At 44.6% G+C, this 17,831-nt stretch overlaps 1 protein-coding gene across 1 annotated transcript; it reads right to left on the bottom strand.

The window, feature by feature from the left end:
• Positions 1-5,447: 5,447 nt before the first annotated feature.
• Positions 5,448-13,794, bottom strand: b3gat3 (beta-1,3-glucuronyltransferase 3 (glucuronosyltransferase I)). Its single transcript, XM_031791757.1, has 7 exons — positions 13,613-13,794; positions 13,171-13,277; positions 11,404-11,584; positions 11,104-11,287; positions 10,707-10,868; positions 8,917-9,207; positions 5,448-8,776 (listed from the first exon to the last, which is right to left on the bottom strand). The coding sequence occupies exons 2-7, from the start codon at positions 13,262-13,264 to the stop codon at positions 8,678-8,680; spliced, it is 1,011 nt and encodes a 336-aa protein (XP_031647617.1). The 5' UTR covers positions 13,265-13,277; positions 13,613-13,794; the 3' UTR covers positions 5,448-8,677.
• Between the last annotated feature and the right edge of the window lie 4,037 nt (positions 13,795-17,831).

Genomic DNA, 17,831 nt, shown 5'->3' with positions numbered 1-17,831 from the left:
GGGTTAGTTTGGTCTCTTATGAGGGTCAGTTTGGTCTGTTGTGAGGGTCAGTTGTAACAGTTAGTTTGGTCAGTTGTGAGGGTTAGTTTGGTCTGTTGTGAGGGTCAGTTTGGTTTGTGTGAGGGTCAGTTTGGTTTGTGTGAGGGTCAGTTTGGTCTGTGTGAGGGTCAGTTGTGACAGTTAGTTTGGTCTGTTATGAGGGTCAGTTTGGTCTGTTGTGAGGGTCATTTTTGTCTGTTGTGAGGGTCAGTTTGGTCTGTGTGAGGATCAGTTTGGTCTGTGTGAGGGTCAGTTTGGTTTGTGTGAGGGTCAGTTTGGTCTGTGTGAAGGTCAGTTTGATCTGTTGTGAGGGTCAGTTTGGTCTGTTGTGAGGGTCAGTTTGGTCTGTGCGAGCGTCAGTTTGGTCTGTTGTGAGGGTCAGTTGTTACGGTTAGTTTGGTCTGTTTGGGGGTCAGTTTGGTCTGTTGTGAGGGTCAGTTTGGTCTGTGTGAGGGTCAGTTTGGTTTGTGTGAGGGTCAGTTTGGTCTGTGTGAGGGTCAGTTGTGACGGTTAGTTTGGTCTGTTGTGAGGGTCAGTTTGGTTTGTGTGAGGGTCAGTTTGGTTTGTGTGAGGGTCAGTTTGTTCTGTGTGAGGGTCAGTTGTGACAGTTAGTTTGGTCTGTTATGAGGGTCAGTTTGGTCTGTTGTGAGGGTCATTTTTGTCTGTTGTGAGGGTCAGTTTGGTCTGTGTGAGGATCAGTTTGGTCTGTGTGAGGGTCAGTTTGGTTTGTGTGAGGGTCAGTTTGGTCTGTGTGAAGGTCAGTTTGGTCTGTTGTGAGGGTCAGTTTGGTCTGTTGTGAGGGTCAGTTTGGTCTGTGCGAGCGTCAGTTTGGTCTGTTGTGAGGGTCAGTTGTTACGGTTAGTTTGGTCTGTTTGGGGGTCAGTTTGGTCTGTTGTGAGGGTCAGTTTGGTCTGTGTGAGGGTCAGTTTGGTTTGTGTGAGGGTCAGTTTGGTCTGTGTGAGGGTCAGTTTGGTCTGTTGTGAGGGTCAGTTTGGTCTGTTGTGAGGGTCAGTTTGGTCTGTGTGAGGGTCAGTTTGGTCTGTTGTGAGGGTCAGTTGGGTCTGTTGTGAGGGTCAGTTGTGACGGTTAGTTTGGTCTGTTGTGAGGGTCAGTTTGGTCTGTGTGAGAGTCAGTTTGGTCTGTTGTGAGGGTCAGTTTGGTCTGTTGGGAGGGTCTGTTGTGAGGGTCAGTTTGGTCTGTGTGAGGGTCAGTTTTGTCTGTTGTGAGGGTCAGTTTGGTCTGTGTGAGGGTCAGTTTGGTTTGTGTGAGGGTCAGTTTGGTCTGTGTGAGGGTCAGTTTGGTCTGTTGTGAGGGTCAGTTTGGTCTGTTGTGAGGGTCAGTTTGGTCTGTGCGAGCGTCAGTTTGGTCTGTTGTGAGGGTCAGTTGTTACGGTTAGTTTGGTCTGTTTGGGGGTCCGTTTGGTCTGTTGTGAGGGTCAGTTTGGTCTGTGTGAGGGTCAGTTTGGTTTGTGTGAGGGACAGTTTGGTCTGTGTGAGGGTCAGTTTGGTCTGTTGTGAGGGTCAGTTTGGTCTGCTGTGAGGGTCAGTTTGGTCTGTGTGAGGGTCAGTTTGGTCTGTTGTGAGGGTCAGTTTGGTCTGTTGTGAGGGTCAGTTTGGTCTGTGTGAGGGTCAGTTTGGTCTGTTGTGAGGGTCAGTTGGGTCTGTTGTGAGGGTCAGTTGTGACGGTTAGTTTGGTCTGTTGTGAGGGTCAGTTTGGTCTGTGTGAGAGTCAGTTTGGTCTGTGTGAGGGTCAGTTTGGTCTGTTGTGAGGGTCAGTTTGGTCTGTTGTGAGGGTCAGTTTGGTCTGTGTGAGGGTCAGTTTGGTTTGTGTGAGGGTCAGTTTGGTCTGTTGTGAGGGTCAGTTTGGTCTGTTGTGAGGGTCAGTTTGGTCTGTTGTGAGGGTCAGTTTGGTCTGTGTGAGGGTCTGTTTGGTCTGTGTGAGGGTCAGTTTTGTCTGTTGTGAGGGTCAGTTTGGTCTGTGTGAGGGTCAGTTTGGTTTGTGTGAGGGTCAGTTTGGTCTGTGTGAGGGTCAGTTTGGTCTGTGTGAGGGTCAGTTTGGTCTGTTGTGAGGGTCAGTTTGGTCTGTTGTGAGGGTCAGTTTGGTCTGTGCGAGCGTCAGTTTGGTCTGTTGTGAGGGTCAGTTGTTACGGTTAGTTTGGTCTGTTTGGGGGTCAGTTTGGTCTGTTGTGAGGGTCAGTTTGGTTTGTGTGAGGGTCAGTTTGGTTTGTGTGAGGGTCAGTTTGGTCTGTTGTGAGGGTCAGTTTGGTCTGTTGTGAGGGTCAGTTTGGTCTGTTGTGAGGGTCAGTTTGGTCTGTGTGAGGGTCAGTTTGGTCTGTTGTGAGGGTCAGTTGTGACGGTTAGTTTGGTCTGTTGTGAGGGTCAGTTTGGTCTGTGTGAGGGTCAGTTTGGTCTGTTGTGAGGGTCAGTTTTGTCTGTTGTGAGGGTCAGTTTGGTCTGTGTGAGGGTCAGTTTGGTCTGTGTGAGGGCCAGTTTGGTCTGTGTGAGGGTCAGTTTGGTCTGTTGTGAGGGGTAGTTTGGTCTGTTGTGAGGGTACAATACAAACTTGTAATTTCATATACAAGAGTTATTTGAATAGTACTCGTGTAGCTCCTTTGGTATCCAAAGGAATGTGGTGTGTGTGTGTGTTTGGGATGTAAACAAGGGTGTGAGCACTGAGTTTTTCTTCATCCCAGGTTTTTTACCACTCAGATAATTACCCTATCCCTTTGTCTCTACCACATCTACCACACACACACGAGGCAGCATGGCCTTGCTCTGTTAGGATGTGGTGTGCCACTGACTGTGATCCAACATGTTGTGTGTGAATCACAGGATCAAACCATGTGTCATCTGATTCATGGTCACTAGTCTGATTACTCACCTGACAACGCACCCACACCTCAGGGGAAGTAGGAGAGAGAGAGAGAGAGGATTGAAATTCCATATTTGGTCATAATCACTATACACTCCCACAGGAGTGGGCGGAACAGCTGTCAATCAAAGACCCAGCTGTGTTCAGAAGTTATAGCACAATTAGGGTTTCGGAACACAGGAAGGGACTAAGTCACCAGTTACCGTTTATGTTCCAAATGGCAACCTGTACCCTACATAGTGCACTACTTTTGAACCAGAACCCTATGGGCCCATTTTAGCTCCATTTGTTGTTTTGGGTCTTTACTCCAGCACTGAAATAATACAATGATTATGAGGTTAAGTTGCAGACTGTCAGCTTTAATTTTAGGGTATTTTAATCGTTATCGGGTGGACGACCGTTTAGAAATTACAACATTCTTTTTTTTTTGGGGGGGGGGGGGGGGGGTTGCGGCTTCCATCAATGTCATTGTCTGCACCATTTCCAATTTTCAATATAATGTATATAATTGTTTTTCAATATATTTTCCTTTATTATATTCCCCTAACCCTGCCACCCCTCTCCTAATTGGAGTAAACTAATGAACAACACTTAGGCTTCTACTTCCAGCTTATACACACTATATACATTTTACAGACACAGTATATTTTACATTAGTTATCTTGTTTTTACTGCCATCCTTCAGCTACCCTCAACCCCTCCCATCTATCTCTACACCATCCAGTTTTGATTTATATTTTCCATATATTTCCATATACACTCAATGTCTACATCAAGATTGTGATGCTACACATTTTTGGGATCTATTTTCTGTTTGTTTTGGTTGTGTTACAGATTATTTTGTGCCCATTTGAAATTAAAGGTAAATAATGTATTTTAACATTTTGGAGTCACTTTTATTGTAAATAAGAAGAGAATGTTTCTAAACACTACCACGATTATGGATAATCCTGAATGAATTGTGAATAATGATGAGTGAGAAAGTTTGACGCACAAATATCATACTAGGTTTGGGCCGTATACCGTATATTTGGAAAAATCCATGGGATCAATTTTCAATACTATCAAAACTATTTCTTTATAGTTTTTCAATACAATTCAATATTTGTAGCTACTTTTTACGTTATTACCTGCAGTGAACTTGTGCAATACAGTACCTTAGGACAGGGCTCTCCAACCCTGTTCCTGGAGAGCTACCGTCCTGTAGGTTTTCGCTCCAACCCTGTTCCTGGAGAGCTACCGTCCTGTAGGTTTTCGCTCCAACCCTGTTCCTGGAGAGCTACCGTCCTGTAGGTTTTCGCTCCAACCCTAATCTAGCTCACCTGATCCTAATAATTAGCTGGTTGATAAACTGAATCAGGTTAGTTACAACTGGGCTTGGAGCGAAAACCTTTACAGGAGGGTAGCTCTCCAGGAATCAGGGTTGGAGAGCCCTGCCTTAGGAGATAAAGCAGGTTGCATTTTTCCTGTCACAGTATTTCAAAACATGAAGCTTACCGTAGTTCCCCAGAACAGTTGAGACAGTCAGGTGTTTGTTTGTAAACAGCACGACGGGAGAAAGTGAGAGCTGGTGAATCCATAGCATTCTATTGGTCAGTCTCTGTTGTGCGATGCACGTGAGTTGATGAAGTTACACTTCTATGCAACCTCCCGTTATTGTAATGTAGAGAGGTTAGCATGTCTTGGGGGTATGCTAACCCCCCATTATTGCAATGGTGAGAGGTTAGCATGTCTTGGGGCTATGCTAACCCCCCTGTTATTTTAATGGTGAGAGGTTAGCATGTCTTGGGGGTATGCTAACCCCCACTGTTATTGTAATGGTGAGAGGTTAGCATGTCTTCGGGGTGTGATATTTGTGCATCTAACTTTCTCACTCATCACTACTCACTAAAATACCCTCAGATTAAAACTGACGGTCTACACTTTAAACTCAGTCATTGTATCATTTCAAATAAAAAAAATGCTAGAGTACAGAGCCAAACCAACAACAAATGTGTGTCACGGTCCAAATAATTGTGGAGCTCATTGTATATAGTAAATAGGGGGCCACCATTTGGGACTCAAGGAACAGGGTTTACCATCATGGTCATACAGACTGTGTGACTACTGTGTGTTAAAGATAGGTCCTTACTATGCCAAAGACACAGGAAGAGAGACAAGCAGGGTAATGAAGGCAGTCAGAGACAAAGTTGACACACAGACGAGGAAAGTTGCCCTCCAGCAGACGGCTCAGCACCAAAATAAACACGATTTATTTTTTATTTTTACGAAAGATAAAAGTTAAGACTGTAGATTCTCTCACTGGCTTCTTCCGTCTTCAATGTGACAGCTCATCGTTGTCACTACCTAGCCTTTATTCTCTATAAATGGGAGTCACACAGAGAACATGTGGGTTAGTGTGTCTTTCAAAGTCGCTGACACTAGCCTAATAAAATGCCTCCGTTCAGTGAAACTGGACAAAAGCCAGACACGGTCATTTACTGAAATTCCTCTGAAGAAGACAAAAACGGCAAGAAGAATTTCACAAAACAACAAAATGTTTATTTTCCTGATTAAATAATGTATTTATTTTCAAGGCAGGGACAATTAAGACAACGGCCACATAATACTGAGAATGCTTCCCAAATGACAACCTATATATTGTATATAGTGCACTACTTTGGAGAGCCCTATAGACCATAGTCAAAAGTAGTGCCCTATAAAAAGGGACTAGGATGCCATTTGGGCTGCACTTAATATCGTTCTTACAGACAGATTCAAACAGGCAGCACAGTACACTCAACCACTTAGTATCATTATCTACTGCCAAGTACTCTACTAATACACACATTGTGGCTAAACTACGGTTTTCCAGAAAATCCTGGTTGGAAGATTCCAGATTTCATGCTTGTTCCCGACTCGTGCTCGGTTATCTTCCAACTGGGACTTCTAGAAAACCTGGGGAAAGTTCCCAGAATTCTGCTACCCTAGTACTCACTCTCACACACACACAGTACCAGTCAAAAGCTTGGACACACCTACTCGTTCAAGGGTTCTTTATTTTTTACTATTTTCTACATTGTAGAATAATAGTGAAGACATCAACACTATGAAATAATACATATGGAATCATGTAGTAACCAAATAAAGTGTTAAACAAATCAAAATATTATATATTTGAGATTCTTCAAAGTAACCGTCCTTTGACAGCTTTGCACACTCTTGGAATTCTCTCAACCAGTTTCACCTGGAATAGTTTTCCAACAGTCTTGAAGGAGTTCCCACATATGCTGCTTTTCCTTCACTCTGCAGTCCGTCCAACTCATCCCAAACCATCTCAATTGGGTTGAGGTCGGGTGATTGTGAAGGTTAGGTCATCTGATGCAGCACTCCATTCCTCTCTTTCTTGGTAAAAATAGCCCTTACAAAGCCTGAAGGTGTGTTGGGTCATTGTCCTGTTGAAAAACAAACGATAGTCCCACTAAGCGCAAACCAGATGCGATGGCATATCGCTGCAGAATGCTGTGGTAGCCATGCTGGTTAAGTGTGCCTTGAATTCTAAATAAATCACTGACCGTGTCACCAGAAAATTGTCCCTGACACCTCAACACATCCTCCTCCAAGCTTCATGGTGGGAACCACACATGCAGAGAGCCGTTCAACTACTCTGCGTCTCACAAAGACATGGCGGTTGGAACCAAAAATCTCAAATTTGGACTCAGACCAAAGGATAGATTTCCACTGGTCCATTGCTCATGTTTCTTCTTCTTATTAGTGTCCATTAGTAGAGGTTTCTTTGCAGCAATTTGACCATGAAGGCCTGATTCACGCAGTCTCCTCTGAACAGTTAATGTGTCTGTTACTTGAACTCTGAAGCATTTATTCTGGCTGCGTGAATCAAAAAACCTTTATTGAGTTATTGAAATTTTCCAGAGTGACTGACCTTCATGTCTTAAAAAAGAATGATTGACTGTCATTTCTCTGTGCTTATTTGAGCTGTTCTTGCCATAATATGGACTTGGTCTTTTACCAAATAGGGCTATCTGCTGTATACCACCCCCTACCTGGTCACAACACAACTGATTGGCTCAAACACTTTAAAGGAAAGAAATTCCACAGGTTAACTTTTAACAAGACACACCTGTTAATTGAAATGCATTCCAGGTGACTACCTCATGAAGCTGGTTGAGAGAATGCCAAGAGTGTGCAAAGCTGTCATCAAGGCAAAGGGTGGCTAAAATATATTTAGAAGTATTTTTAATTTATTTTTAATTTTGCTACATGATTCCATGTGTGTTATTTCGTAGTTTTGATGTCTTCACTATTATTCTACAATGTAGAAAACTGTAAAAAAATATATATATTATTAAAAACTTTGAATGAGTAGGTGTGTCCAAACTTTTGACTGGAACTACATACACAAACAAAAAACACATTCACAGTTACGACAAATTTAAATAGGTTGACTGGTCTTAAAAACAGTCTTCAGATATCTTACATTATGTACATTGTGTCTGCTTCCTAAATGCCACAGGATAGGGTACCACTAAGAATATCTTGTTAGTTTCATATACAGCATCAGCATAGTACAGCTAGCTGGAACAGGGTTCCCAAACCCCCTTCCTTGGGTGCACCTTTTGGTTTTTGCCTTAACATCTACACAGCTGATTCAAATAACCAAAGCTTAGTGATGAGTTGGTTATTTAAAAATCAGCTGCGTACTGCTAGGGCAAAATCCTAAACGTGGGGGGGGGGGGACCCTTACAGCTCGAGAGACCGGTCCCCTGTGGGACGGTTGAGCTAACGTAGGCTAATGCGATTAGCATGAGGTCTAATGTAACAAGAACATTTCCCAGGACATAGACATATCTGATATTGTCAGAAAGCTTAAATTCTTGTTAATCTAACTGCACTGTCAAATTTACAGTAGCTATTACAGTGAAATAATACCATTGCTATTGTTTTGACTAGAGTGCACAGTTTTGAACATGAAAAGTTATTAATAAACAAATTAGGCACATTTGGGCAGTCTTGATACAACATTTTGAACGGAAATGCAATCAGACTTAAACTTTGCACATACACTGCTGCCATCTAGTGGCCAATATCTAAACTGCACCTGTGCTGGAATAGTATATTATGGGCCTCTCTCTTGCATTTCAAAGATGATGGTACAAAAAAAAAAAGTTTTTTTCCCTTCTTTGTATTTTCTTTTACCAGATCTAATGTGTTATATTCTCCTACATTCCTACAAACTTCAAAGTGTTTCCTTTCAAATGGTACCAAGAAAATGCATATCCTTGCTTCAGGGCCTGAGCTACAGGCAGTTAGATTTGGGTATGTCATTTTAGGCGAAAATTGAAAAAAAGGGGCCAATCCTTAAGTGAACCCTGACAGCTAGAGACCCATTAAGTGAACCCTGACAGCTAGAGACCCATTAAGTGAACCCTGACAGCTAGAGACCCATTAAGTGAACCCTGACAGCTAGAGACCCATTAAGTGAACCCTGACAGCTAGAGACCCATTAAGTGAACCCTGACAGCTAGAGACCCATTAAGTGAACCCTGACAGCTAGAGACCCATTAAGTGAACCCTGACAGCTAGAGACCCATTAAGTGAACCCTGACAGCTAGAGACCCATAGGGCTCTGGACAAAAGTATTGCACTATACAGGGAGCCTTTTTCAGACGCATGGAACATTTTAAAGCAGATGTAGTGGGTGTGTGTAGTTGTAGGTGTGTGTAGTTGTAGGTGTGTGTGGTTGTAGTTGTGTGTGTGTGTGTTGTCCTCACACCTCTACAGCAGTATCAGACCCCAGGCCTTGTTTCTGAAGCGCTTCCTCTCGTTTCATCTTGGGCTTCTCTGTCCGCGTGTGCCACACCAACACCTGTCAATCACACATACACACACACACAACGTTTAAACATCCCCCTACACCATCAACAACCCCCCTACACTAAAAACATCACCGGTTCAACACCACTCTTCTATCTTTAGCAACCCCCCACCCAACACACACACACACACCTTTGTACAATTCTCCGCCTTAGGTTCCAGTTCGTCCATGGTAACCAATCCCTGCAGGAAGCTGCTTTCCAAGAACCCCATCGGTGCGTCGCCGTCGAAACATGCGTCCTGATTGGCTATCACCAGCTTGAGCGACACGGCGAAGCCAGCCATGTCCAATGGGAAGGGGCGGCTGGGGCGCCAGCCAGTATGGAAGCGTACAACCTTCCCCCCCTCGACCACAGGTCTCTCATATCTCATCCCTCCCACCAGGCCGACTGGCCACACAGACACACGCTGGGTACCACGCATCTAGAGAGAGAGATGTTAGACACACGCTGGGTACCACGCATCTAGAGAGAGATGTTAGACACACGCTGGGTACCACGCATCTAGAGAGAGAGATGTTAGACACACGCTGGGTACCACGCATCTAGAGAGAGAGATGTTAGACACACGCTGGGTACCACGCATCTAGAGAGAGAGATGTTAGACACACGCTGGGTACCACGCATCTAGAGAGAGAGATGTTAGACACACGCTGGGTACCACGCATCTAGAGAGAGAGATGTTAGACACACGCTGGGTACCACGCATCTAGAGAGAGAGATGTTAGACACACGCTGGGTACCACGCATCTAGAGAGAGAGATGTTAGACACACGCTGGGTACCACGCATCTAGAGAGAGAGATGTTAGACACACGCTGGGTACCACGCATCTAGAGAGAGAGATGTTAGACACACGCTGGGTACCACGCATCTAGAGAGAGAGGTTAGACACACGCTGGGTACCACGCATCTAGAGAGAGAGGTTAGACACACGCTGGGTACCACGCATCTAGAGAGAGAGGTTAGACACACGCTGGGTACCACGCATCTAGAGAGAGATGTTAGACACACGCTGGGTACCACGCATCTAGAGAGAGATGTTAGACACACGCTGGGTACCACGCATCTAGAGAGAGATGTTAGAGACACTGGGTACCACGCATCTAGAGAGAGAGATGTTAGAGACACGCTGGGTACCACACATCTAGAGAGAGAGATGTTAGAGACACTGGGTACCACACATCTAGAGAGAGAGATGTTAGAGACACTGGGTACCACACATCTAGAGAGAGAGATGTTAGAGACACTGGGTACCACACATCTAGAGAGAGATGTTAGAGACAAGTTTTAAACTAGTCACAAGAATGCAATACACCAGTGGGTTATATATAACAGTTAAATATAGTTCTTAATTTTGTGGTTCATGGCATCCCGAGTGGCCACTAGAAATCCTGGTTCGAGTCCAGGCTCTGTCGCAGCCGGCCGCGAAACGCACAATTGGCCCAGCATCGTCCGGGTTAAGGGTGGGTTGGGCCGGCAGGGATGTTCTTGTCCCATTGCGACTCCTGTCGCTGACACGGTCGGCAGGTGTACGGTGTTTCCTCCGACACATTGGTGTGGCTTTCTTCCGGGTTAAGCGGGAATTGTGTCAAGAAGCAGTGCGGCTTGGTTGGGTTGTGTTTCGGAGGAAGCAGGACTCTCGACCTTCGCCTCTCTCGAGCCCGTACGGGAGTTGCAGCGATGAGACAAGACTAACTACCAATTGGATTGGGGGAATAAAGGGGTAAAAAAAACATGTAATTTTGTGGTTCATTTTGAAAGCGAAACTTCAATGTCTTGTTGGTTGTCAAGTCAATTATACTATACCAAGTCCATTTCTTGAAAAGAGGAAGTTAAATCAGAATATTTTGGGCAATTAGCTGGCACAGCCTCCATGGTTGAAGAGCTAGAAGACGGCAGATCCTGTATGTCTGTCTCCTACCTCCTCAAATAGCTGTAGGCTGTATGTGTTGTCATCGTCAGCGAAGTAGACCACCCCCAGCTGTGTGTCTGCTCCAGGCTGCCCCCTCCTGTCCTCTCTCAGCCACCGCAGCCCCTCGTTCCTCTGCTCCGCCCCGCGGGGTTTCAACCAGCTAGGGTCACCCTGGGGGAATGGCCAATCAATAAATCAAATGATAAATCCATCAATCAATATGGTAATTTTATTAATTCTTTGTTTTAATTTAAATGTAGACCCTGTAGGAGTTTGGAAGTGAGTAAATAAGGATGTGCATCAGATTTCTTTATATAATGCAGTTAGCTATCTAGGCATTGTGAAATCTGGCAGACGACTGACATGCAAAACAGTGTGCCTGGTCAGCGACCGGATCTGAACCCACCTCCTGTAGTTTGCGGTCGCGTGGTGTGGGGGTGTGGAGGTGTGTGTAGGCCAGGCCGCTGGAGGCCAGGAACCCAGAGACCAGAGGGGTTTTATGGGGAGAGTCTTCCACCAGGATCCAGTGGAGCTGAGGGACATGGAGGAACGTCTGGGCAAGCCGGGTTAACTCTGCTTTCTGGACAAACCTAGAGAAAGGGATGGAGAGAATGTTAGAGATGGAGCAAGGAAAGGAGAGAGAGAGGGAAGAGACAACAGGCAGTAGAGAAAGTGTGTGTCTTTCTCCCTCTGTCCATCTTCCTACCTGGTGTAGGTTGGTGTGATGACGTAGATGGTGGGTTGGGCCGGTTTCACTGCTAGTTTTTGAGGGAGTTTGGTGGGCTCAGCCTTCCTCATCTGCTCCTGCAGCCGATGCAGTTCCCCCCGCAGACGAGAGATAGTACGGTCCTTGGGCATGTCATGCTCTGCACAGTCACAGCGCTGGCCTGAGGACAGAAACAGGTTACACAGTCAGTTAAGGTGTCCATTGAAATGCAGCCCAATTCCTGTCTCCTATTCAGTGCAATTGAAATGCAGCCCAATTCCTGTCTCCTATTCAGTGCAATTGAAATGCAGCCCAATTCCTGTCTCCCATTCAGTGCAATTGAAATGCAGCCCAATTCCTGTCTCCTATTCAGTGCAATTGAAATGCAGCCCAATTCCTGTCTCCTATTCAGTGCAATTGAAATGCAGCCCAATTCCTGTCTCCTATTCAGTGCAATTGAAATGCAGCCCAATTCCTGTCTCCTATTCAGTGCAATTGAAATGCAGCCCAATTCCTGTCTCCTATTCAGTGCAATTGAAATGCAGCCCAATTCCTGTCTCCTATTCAGTGCAATTGAAATGCAGCCCAATTCCTGTCTCCTATTCAGTGCAATTGAAATGCAGCCCAATTCCTGTCTCCTATTCAGTGCAATTGAAATGCAGCCCAATTCCTGTCTCCTATTCAGTGCAATTGAAATGCAGCCCAATTCCTGTCTCCTATTCAGTGCAATTGAAATGCAGCCCAATTCCTGTCTCCTATTCAGTGCAATTGAAATGCAGCCCAATTCCTGTCTCCTATTCAGTGCAATTGAAATGCAGCCCAATTCCTGTCTCCTATTCAGTCAATTGAAATGCAGCCCAATTCCTGTCTCCTATTCAGTGCAATTGAAATGCAGCCCAATTCCTGTCTCCCATTCAGTGCAATTGAAATGCAGCCCAATTCCTGTCTCCCATTCAGTGCAATTGAAATGCAGCCCAATTCCTGTCTCCTATTCAGTGCAATTGAAATGCAGCCCAATTCCTGTCTCCCATTCAGTGCAATTGAAATGCAGCCCAATTCCTGTCTCCTATTCAGTGCAATTGAAATGCAACCCAATTCCTGTCTCCTATTCAGTGCAATTGAAATGCAGCCCAATTCCTGTCTCCTATTCAGTGCAATTGAAATGCAGCCCAATTCCTGTCTCCCATTCAGTGCAATTGAAATGCAGCCCAATTCCTGTCTCCCATTCAGTGCAATTGAAATGCAGCCCAATTTCTGTCTCCTATTCAGTGCAATTGAAATGCAGCCCAATTCCTGTCTCCCATTCAGTGCAATTGAAATGCAGCCCAATTCCTGTCTCCTATTCAGTGCAATTGAAATGCAACCCAATTCCTGTCTCCTATTCAGTGCAATTGAAATGCAGCCCAATTCCTGTCTCCTATTCAGTGCAATTGAAATGCAGCCCAATTCCTGTCTCCTATTCAGTGCACTACATCTCATGGAAGTAAAGGTTAGTTAGGACCAAAACCATATATTTATATATCTTATTTGTAAAGGTATTGCTCTGGTTAGGACTATGTTCACCAAACAACAATTGTCTCAATAACGATGTGTGATACATTCCTGTGAGACTACTGATCTAAGAGGACTTCATAGGACTGTCAGTGATAACAAAGGAGAGGAGACACAGAGAGGAGACAGGGGAAAGGAACCAAGAGATGCGGACAGGATACAAGTAAAGGTGACGAGGAAAGAGAAGACAAGGAAAGGAGAGATAGACAGACTTACCAAGCTGCATGAGAGCGTAGATGAGGCCCATAAGTGAGACCATGAAGTAGAGGACAAACACAGTCTTCAGTTTTAACTTCATCCTAGTAGCCATGGCAACCCGCCGGCTACACACACACACACACACACACACACAACATTGGACATTAAACCAATTTGTCAGAAGAAATACACAAGCTAACCACTAGACACGCAAACCAATTATTAGTTTGTTTCTGCTTAGCCAATTGCTTTGTTGTCATTAGTAAACTGGCCACTGAGTCATGAGACAGCGAAAGGTAGCTATGATGTCTCGCTGTATTATTAGCTAGCTAACGTTACATTTTCTGTTACCTAGCTAGCTACTATCTATGTATTCTTGTTTGCTGGAAAGCCAGGGAGCAATTGCTAACCAGCTACCTAGCCCGTTAGCCACCGTCGTTAGCCATCTATGGGCACTTACCGGGAATAATGTCGTTACTAGTATTAGGTCTTGTGAGGCACCAATTTCTTCATTTATGACTTTTTGGGGAAGGCATTAGTTATAAATACACCCCAATTAGATGGGCGATAAATCATCAATTCCGTTAGTTAGCTACGTATGAAATATTTGATGGATACCAACAACTTCCGGCTTGAGGGTACGGCACACAAAAAAATCCCCCGGAATAAAGTAGGCATGAAGAAAGTTTCCGGCTCAACTACATTTCACAGAACGCGGCAAGAAATTCGAATGAATCCACACAGCTATAGAGTCTCCATCCTACTAAACTGTAGTAGTTACAGATCCACACAGCTATAGAGTCTCCATCCTACTAAACTACACTGTAGTAGTTACAGATCCATACAGCCTCCATCCTACTAAACTGTAGTAGTTACAGATCCATACAGCTATAGGATCCTCCATCCTACTAAACTGTAGTAGTTACAGATCCATACAGCCTCCATCCTACTAAACTGTAGTAGTTACAGATCCATACAGCCTCCATCCTACTAAACTGTAGTAGTTACAGATCCACACAGCTATAGAGCCTCCATCCTACTAAACTACACTGTAGTAGTTACAGATCCATACAGCCTCCAATCCTACTAAACTACACTGTAGTAGTTACAGATCCATACAGCCTCCAATCCTACTAAACTACACTGTAGTAGTTACAGATCCATACAGCCTCCATCCTACTAAACTGTAGTAGTTACAGATCCATACAGCTATAGGATCCTCCATCCTACTAAACTGTAGTAGTTACAGATCCATACAGCTATAGGATCCTCCATCCTACTAAGCTACACTTCCACTATCAAGGGGCTGGTCCGAATCAAGGTGTCATTAAAAAAATGCAGCCCCCTCCCCAACATAAAAAATATTTTCACATGACCCTCCCCTTGTCCTGTAATATAAATGGAACACCCTACCCCACTCAGATAATTAACTCAAAACAATGTGTATGACCACAAATAACAGTAACTGTAGCTACCCTGTGTTCATGGGCTCCTGATTGACACAGCGGTCTAAGGCACTGCATCTCAGTGCTAGAGGCGTCACTACAGACCTGGTTTGATTCCAGGCGCTATCACAACCGGCCGTGCTTTGGGAGTCTCATAGGGTGGCGCACAATTGGGACAGCGTCGTCCGGTTTAGGGCTTGGCCGGAGTAGGCTGTCATTATAAACAATAATTTGTTCTTAACAGACTTGCCCAGTTACATTTATAAATGTGGATATCAACTTAGCCCATATAATACTAACGACGTTAGCTTAACTAGCATGCTTTTGTGGCACAGTCGATGCCACGCAGGGCTATGGGCCAGAAGGTTGAGGGTTTCCCGACCACTATAGATGAGATCACTCCCCCTTCCTGTTTCATTACATCACCATCAGAGCCGCCTGCAGACAATGATCAGCTAGGGGGAAATTAGATTTTCAACTTTTTGATGCCACATTTGATGCCATAATTATATAAAATATATGCAACAAATTTTCCACCAACAGGTTCATGTGCCAATGCACCAGACAACCAATAAACAAAACATATCGACTTTGGGCACTTCAATATCATGGTTTGCATTTTTCAACACCACAATAAATAAGGCTATGTCAATCGCGACAAACTGAAAACACATCCTTCCCTACTTTAGACTTACCCGGTATAGAAGGCTTCGCTTGACAATCTCTGAATGTCATTAAACGTTTTTGAGGTTTTGTAACAGCTGTCTCTTTCCATTCATCAAATGCCCGCTGCACAAGTTTAGATTGATTGATTTTATTTGTCAGAGACTCCCACAGACTCCCATCCGGAGAGACCCACAGACTCCCACCTAGAGAGACCCACAGACTCCCATCTAGAGAGACCCACAGACTCCCATCTAGAGAGACTCACAGACTCTCATCTAGAGAGACCCTCAGACTCCCATCCAGAGAGACCCACAGAATCTCATCCATAGAGACCCACAGACTCCCATCCGGAGAGACCCACAGACACCCATCTAGAGAGACCCACAGACTCCCATCTAGAGAGACACGCAGACTCCCATCTAGAGAGACTCTCAGACTCTCATCTAGAGAGACCCACACTCCCATCTAGAGAGACCCACAGACTCCCATCCAGAGAGACCCACAGACTCCCATCCGGAGAGACCCACAGACTCCCACCTAGAGAGACCCACAGACACCCATCTAGAGAGACCCACAGACTCCCATCTAGAGAGACCCACAGACTCCCATCTAGAGAGACTCACAGACTCCCATCTAGAGAGACCCACAGACTCCCATCTAGAGAGACCCACAGACTCCCATCTAGAGATACCCACAGACTCCCATCTAGAGAGACCCACAGACTCTCATCTAGAGAGACCCACAGACTCTCATCCAGAGACCCACAGACTCTCATCTAGAGAGACCCACAGACTCTCATCCAGAGACCCACAGACTCCCATCTAGAGAGACCCACAGACTCTCATCTAGAGAGACCCACAGACTCTCATCCAGAGACCCACAGACTCCCATCCAAAGAGACCCACAGACTCTCATCTAGAGAGACCGCAGACTCTCATCTAGAGAGACCCACAGACTCCCATCCAGAGACCCACAGGAGAAAACAGGGTCAAGTGCCCCTCCCAAGGGCACGTCGACAAATTGGGACCCGAACCAATTTGGGCCACCGGCCCAAGCTCTAAATCACCAGGCCGCCAACCATCCAAGACCCCCCCCCATTGTCCCCTGAAAAAAATCTCCCCCTCCATACCCCACCCCCAAGATGCACCTGAGCTCAACTTCGAGTCTCATAGCAAAGTGTCTGAATACTTATGTAAATAAGGTATTTCTGTTTTTTTTTAAAATACATTTTCACAAATTTGCAAAGAAATACATTTTCACAAAGAGTTGCTCCCTGTCTGGGGGTACTTTGGTGGTGGTAAAGTGTGAGATTTGTACAGGGTAAAAGGGATCTTGAAGAAGGAAGGCTATCACTCCATTTTGCAACGCCATACCATACCCTGTGGACAGCGCTTAATTGGAGCCAATTTCCTCCTACAACAGGACAATGATCCAAAGCACAGCTCCAAACGATGCAAGAACTACTGAGGGAAGAAGCAGTCAGCTGGTATTCGGTCTATAATGGAGTGGCCAGCACAGTCACTGGATCTCAACCCTATTGAGCTGTTGTGGGAGCAGCTTGACCGTATGGTACTTAAGAAGTGCCCATAAAGCCAATCCAACTGGTGGGAAATCTCTTCAGATCACTTCAACAAATTGAAAACTAGAATGCCAAGGCTGTAATTGCTGCAAATGGAGGATACTTTGACAAAAGCAAAGTTTGAAGGACACAATTATTATTTCAATTAAAAATCATTATTTATAACCTTGTCAACATCTTAGCTCTATGTCCTATTCATTTTGCAACTCATTTCATGTATGTTTTCATGGAAAACAATAACATTATGTATATATATATGACAGGTACATATATAGATTTTGAACAGGATGATCTATTTTGGATGCAATTTTAATGGAATCAACTATGACAGAGTGCTCGCGTGCGCACTGATTTAAATCAACAATATTTAATCAATATGCTGTTTAAAAAAAAAAAAACTTCTTAGCTCTTGGAGTCCCAGGGTAAGCTAGACTAGAATAGCTTACTGGAAGAATGTTTTTTAAAATATTTTTTTTAGCAATTCTTATGCTAAATAGACTATTGAAAGAAGGATGAAAAGCTCTTGTTTGTTGAATGTTAAAAAACCTACAGCAGCCAATAGAATTAACGGCATCGGCCGGGGAGTTTAAAAGAAAAGACAACGCCTGATGACAGTAGGCTGTGGGCATTTAGTTGTACGACTGACCTGGTATCCCCCTTCTCTTTCCCTTTCCTTTCCTATAGCAGTTATTTATTCAGACCCGTAACCGTTTGATATTCATGAAAGGAAAGCCACCTTATTCATGCATGTCATTACAATGATGAAGATCAGGACGAGACATATAATTTAGCTGTTGAACGCAAGGAAGGAATGAAGCAACAATAAAGGAGCCAGGCTAATACGCACAACATTAGGTACAATGTTATGAAAGTTCAAATCAAATCACATTTTATTTGTCACATACACATGGTTAGCAGATGTTAATGCGAGCGCAGCGAAATGCTTGTGCTTCTAGTTCCGACAATGCAGTAATAACCAACAAGTAATC

Source organism: Oncorhynchus kisutch, linkage group LG16 (assembly GCF_002021735.2).
Source record: "Oncorhynchus kisutch isolate 150728-3 linkage group LG16, Okis_V2, whole genome shotgun sequence".
Taxonomy (NCBI): Eukaryota; Metazoa; Chordata; class Actinopteri; order Salmoniformes; family Salmonidae; genus Oncorhynchus; species Oncorhynchus kisutch.
Note: the sequence above shows the minus strand (reverse complement) of the source record. Positions and strands in the feature narration are given on the sequence as shown.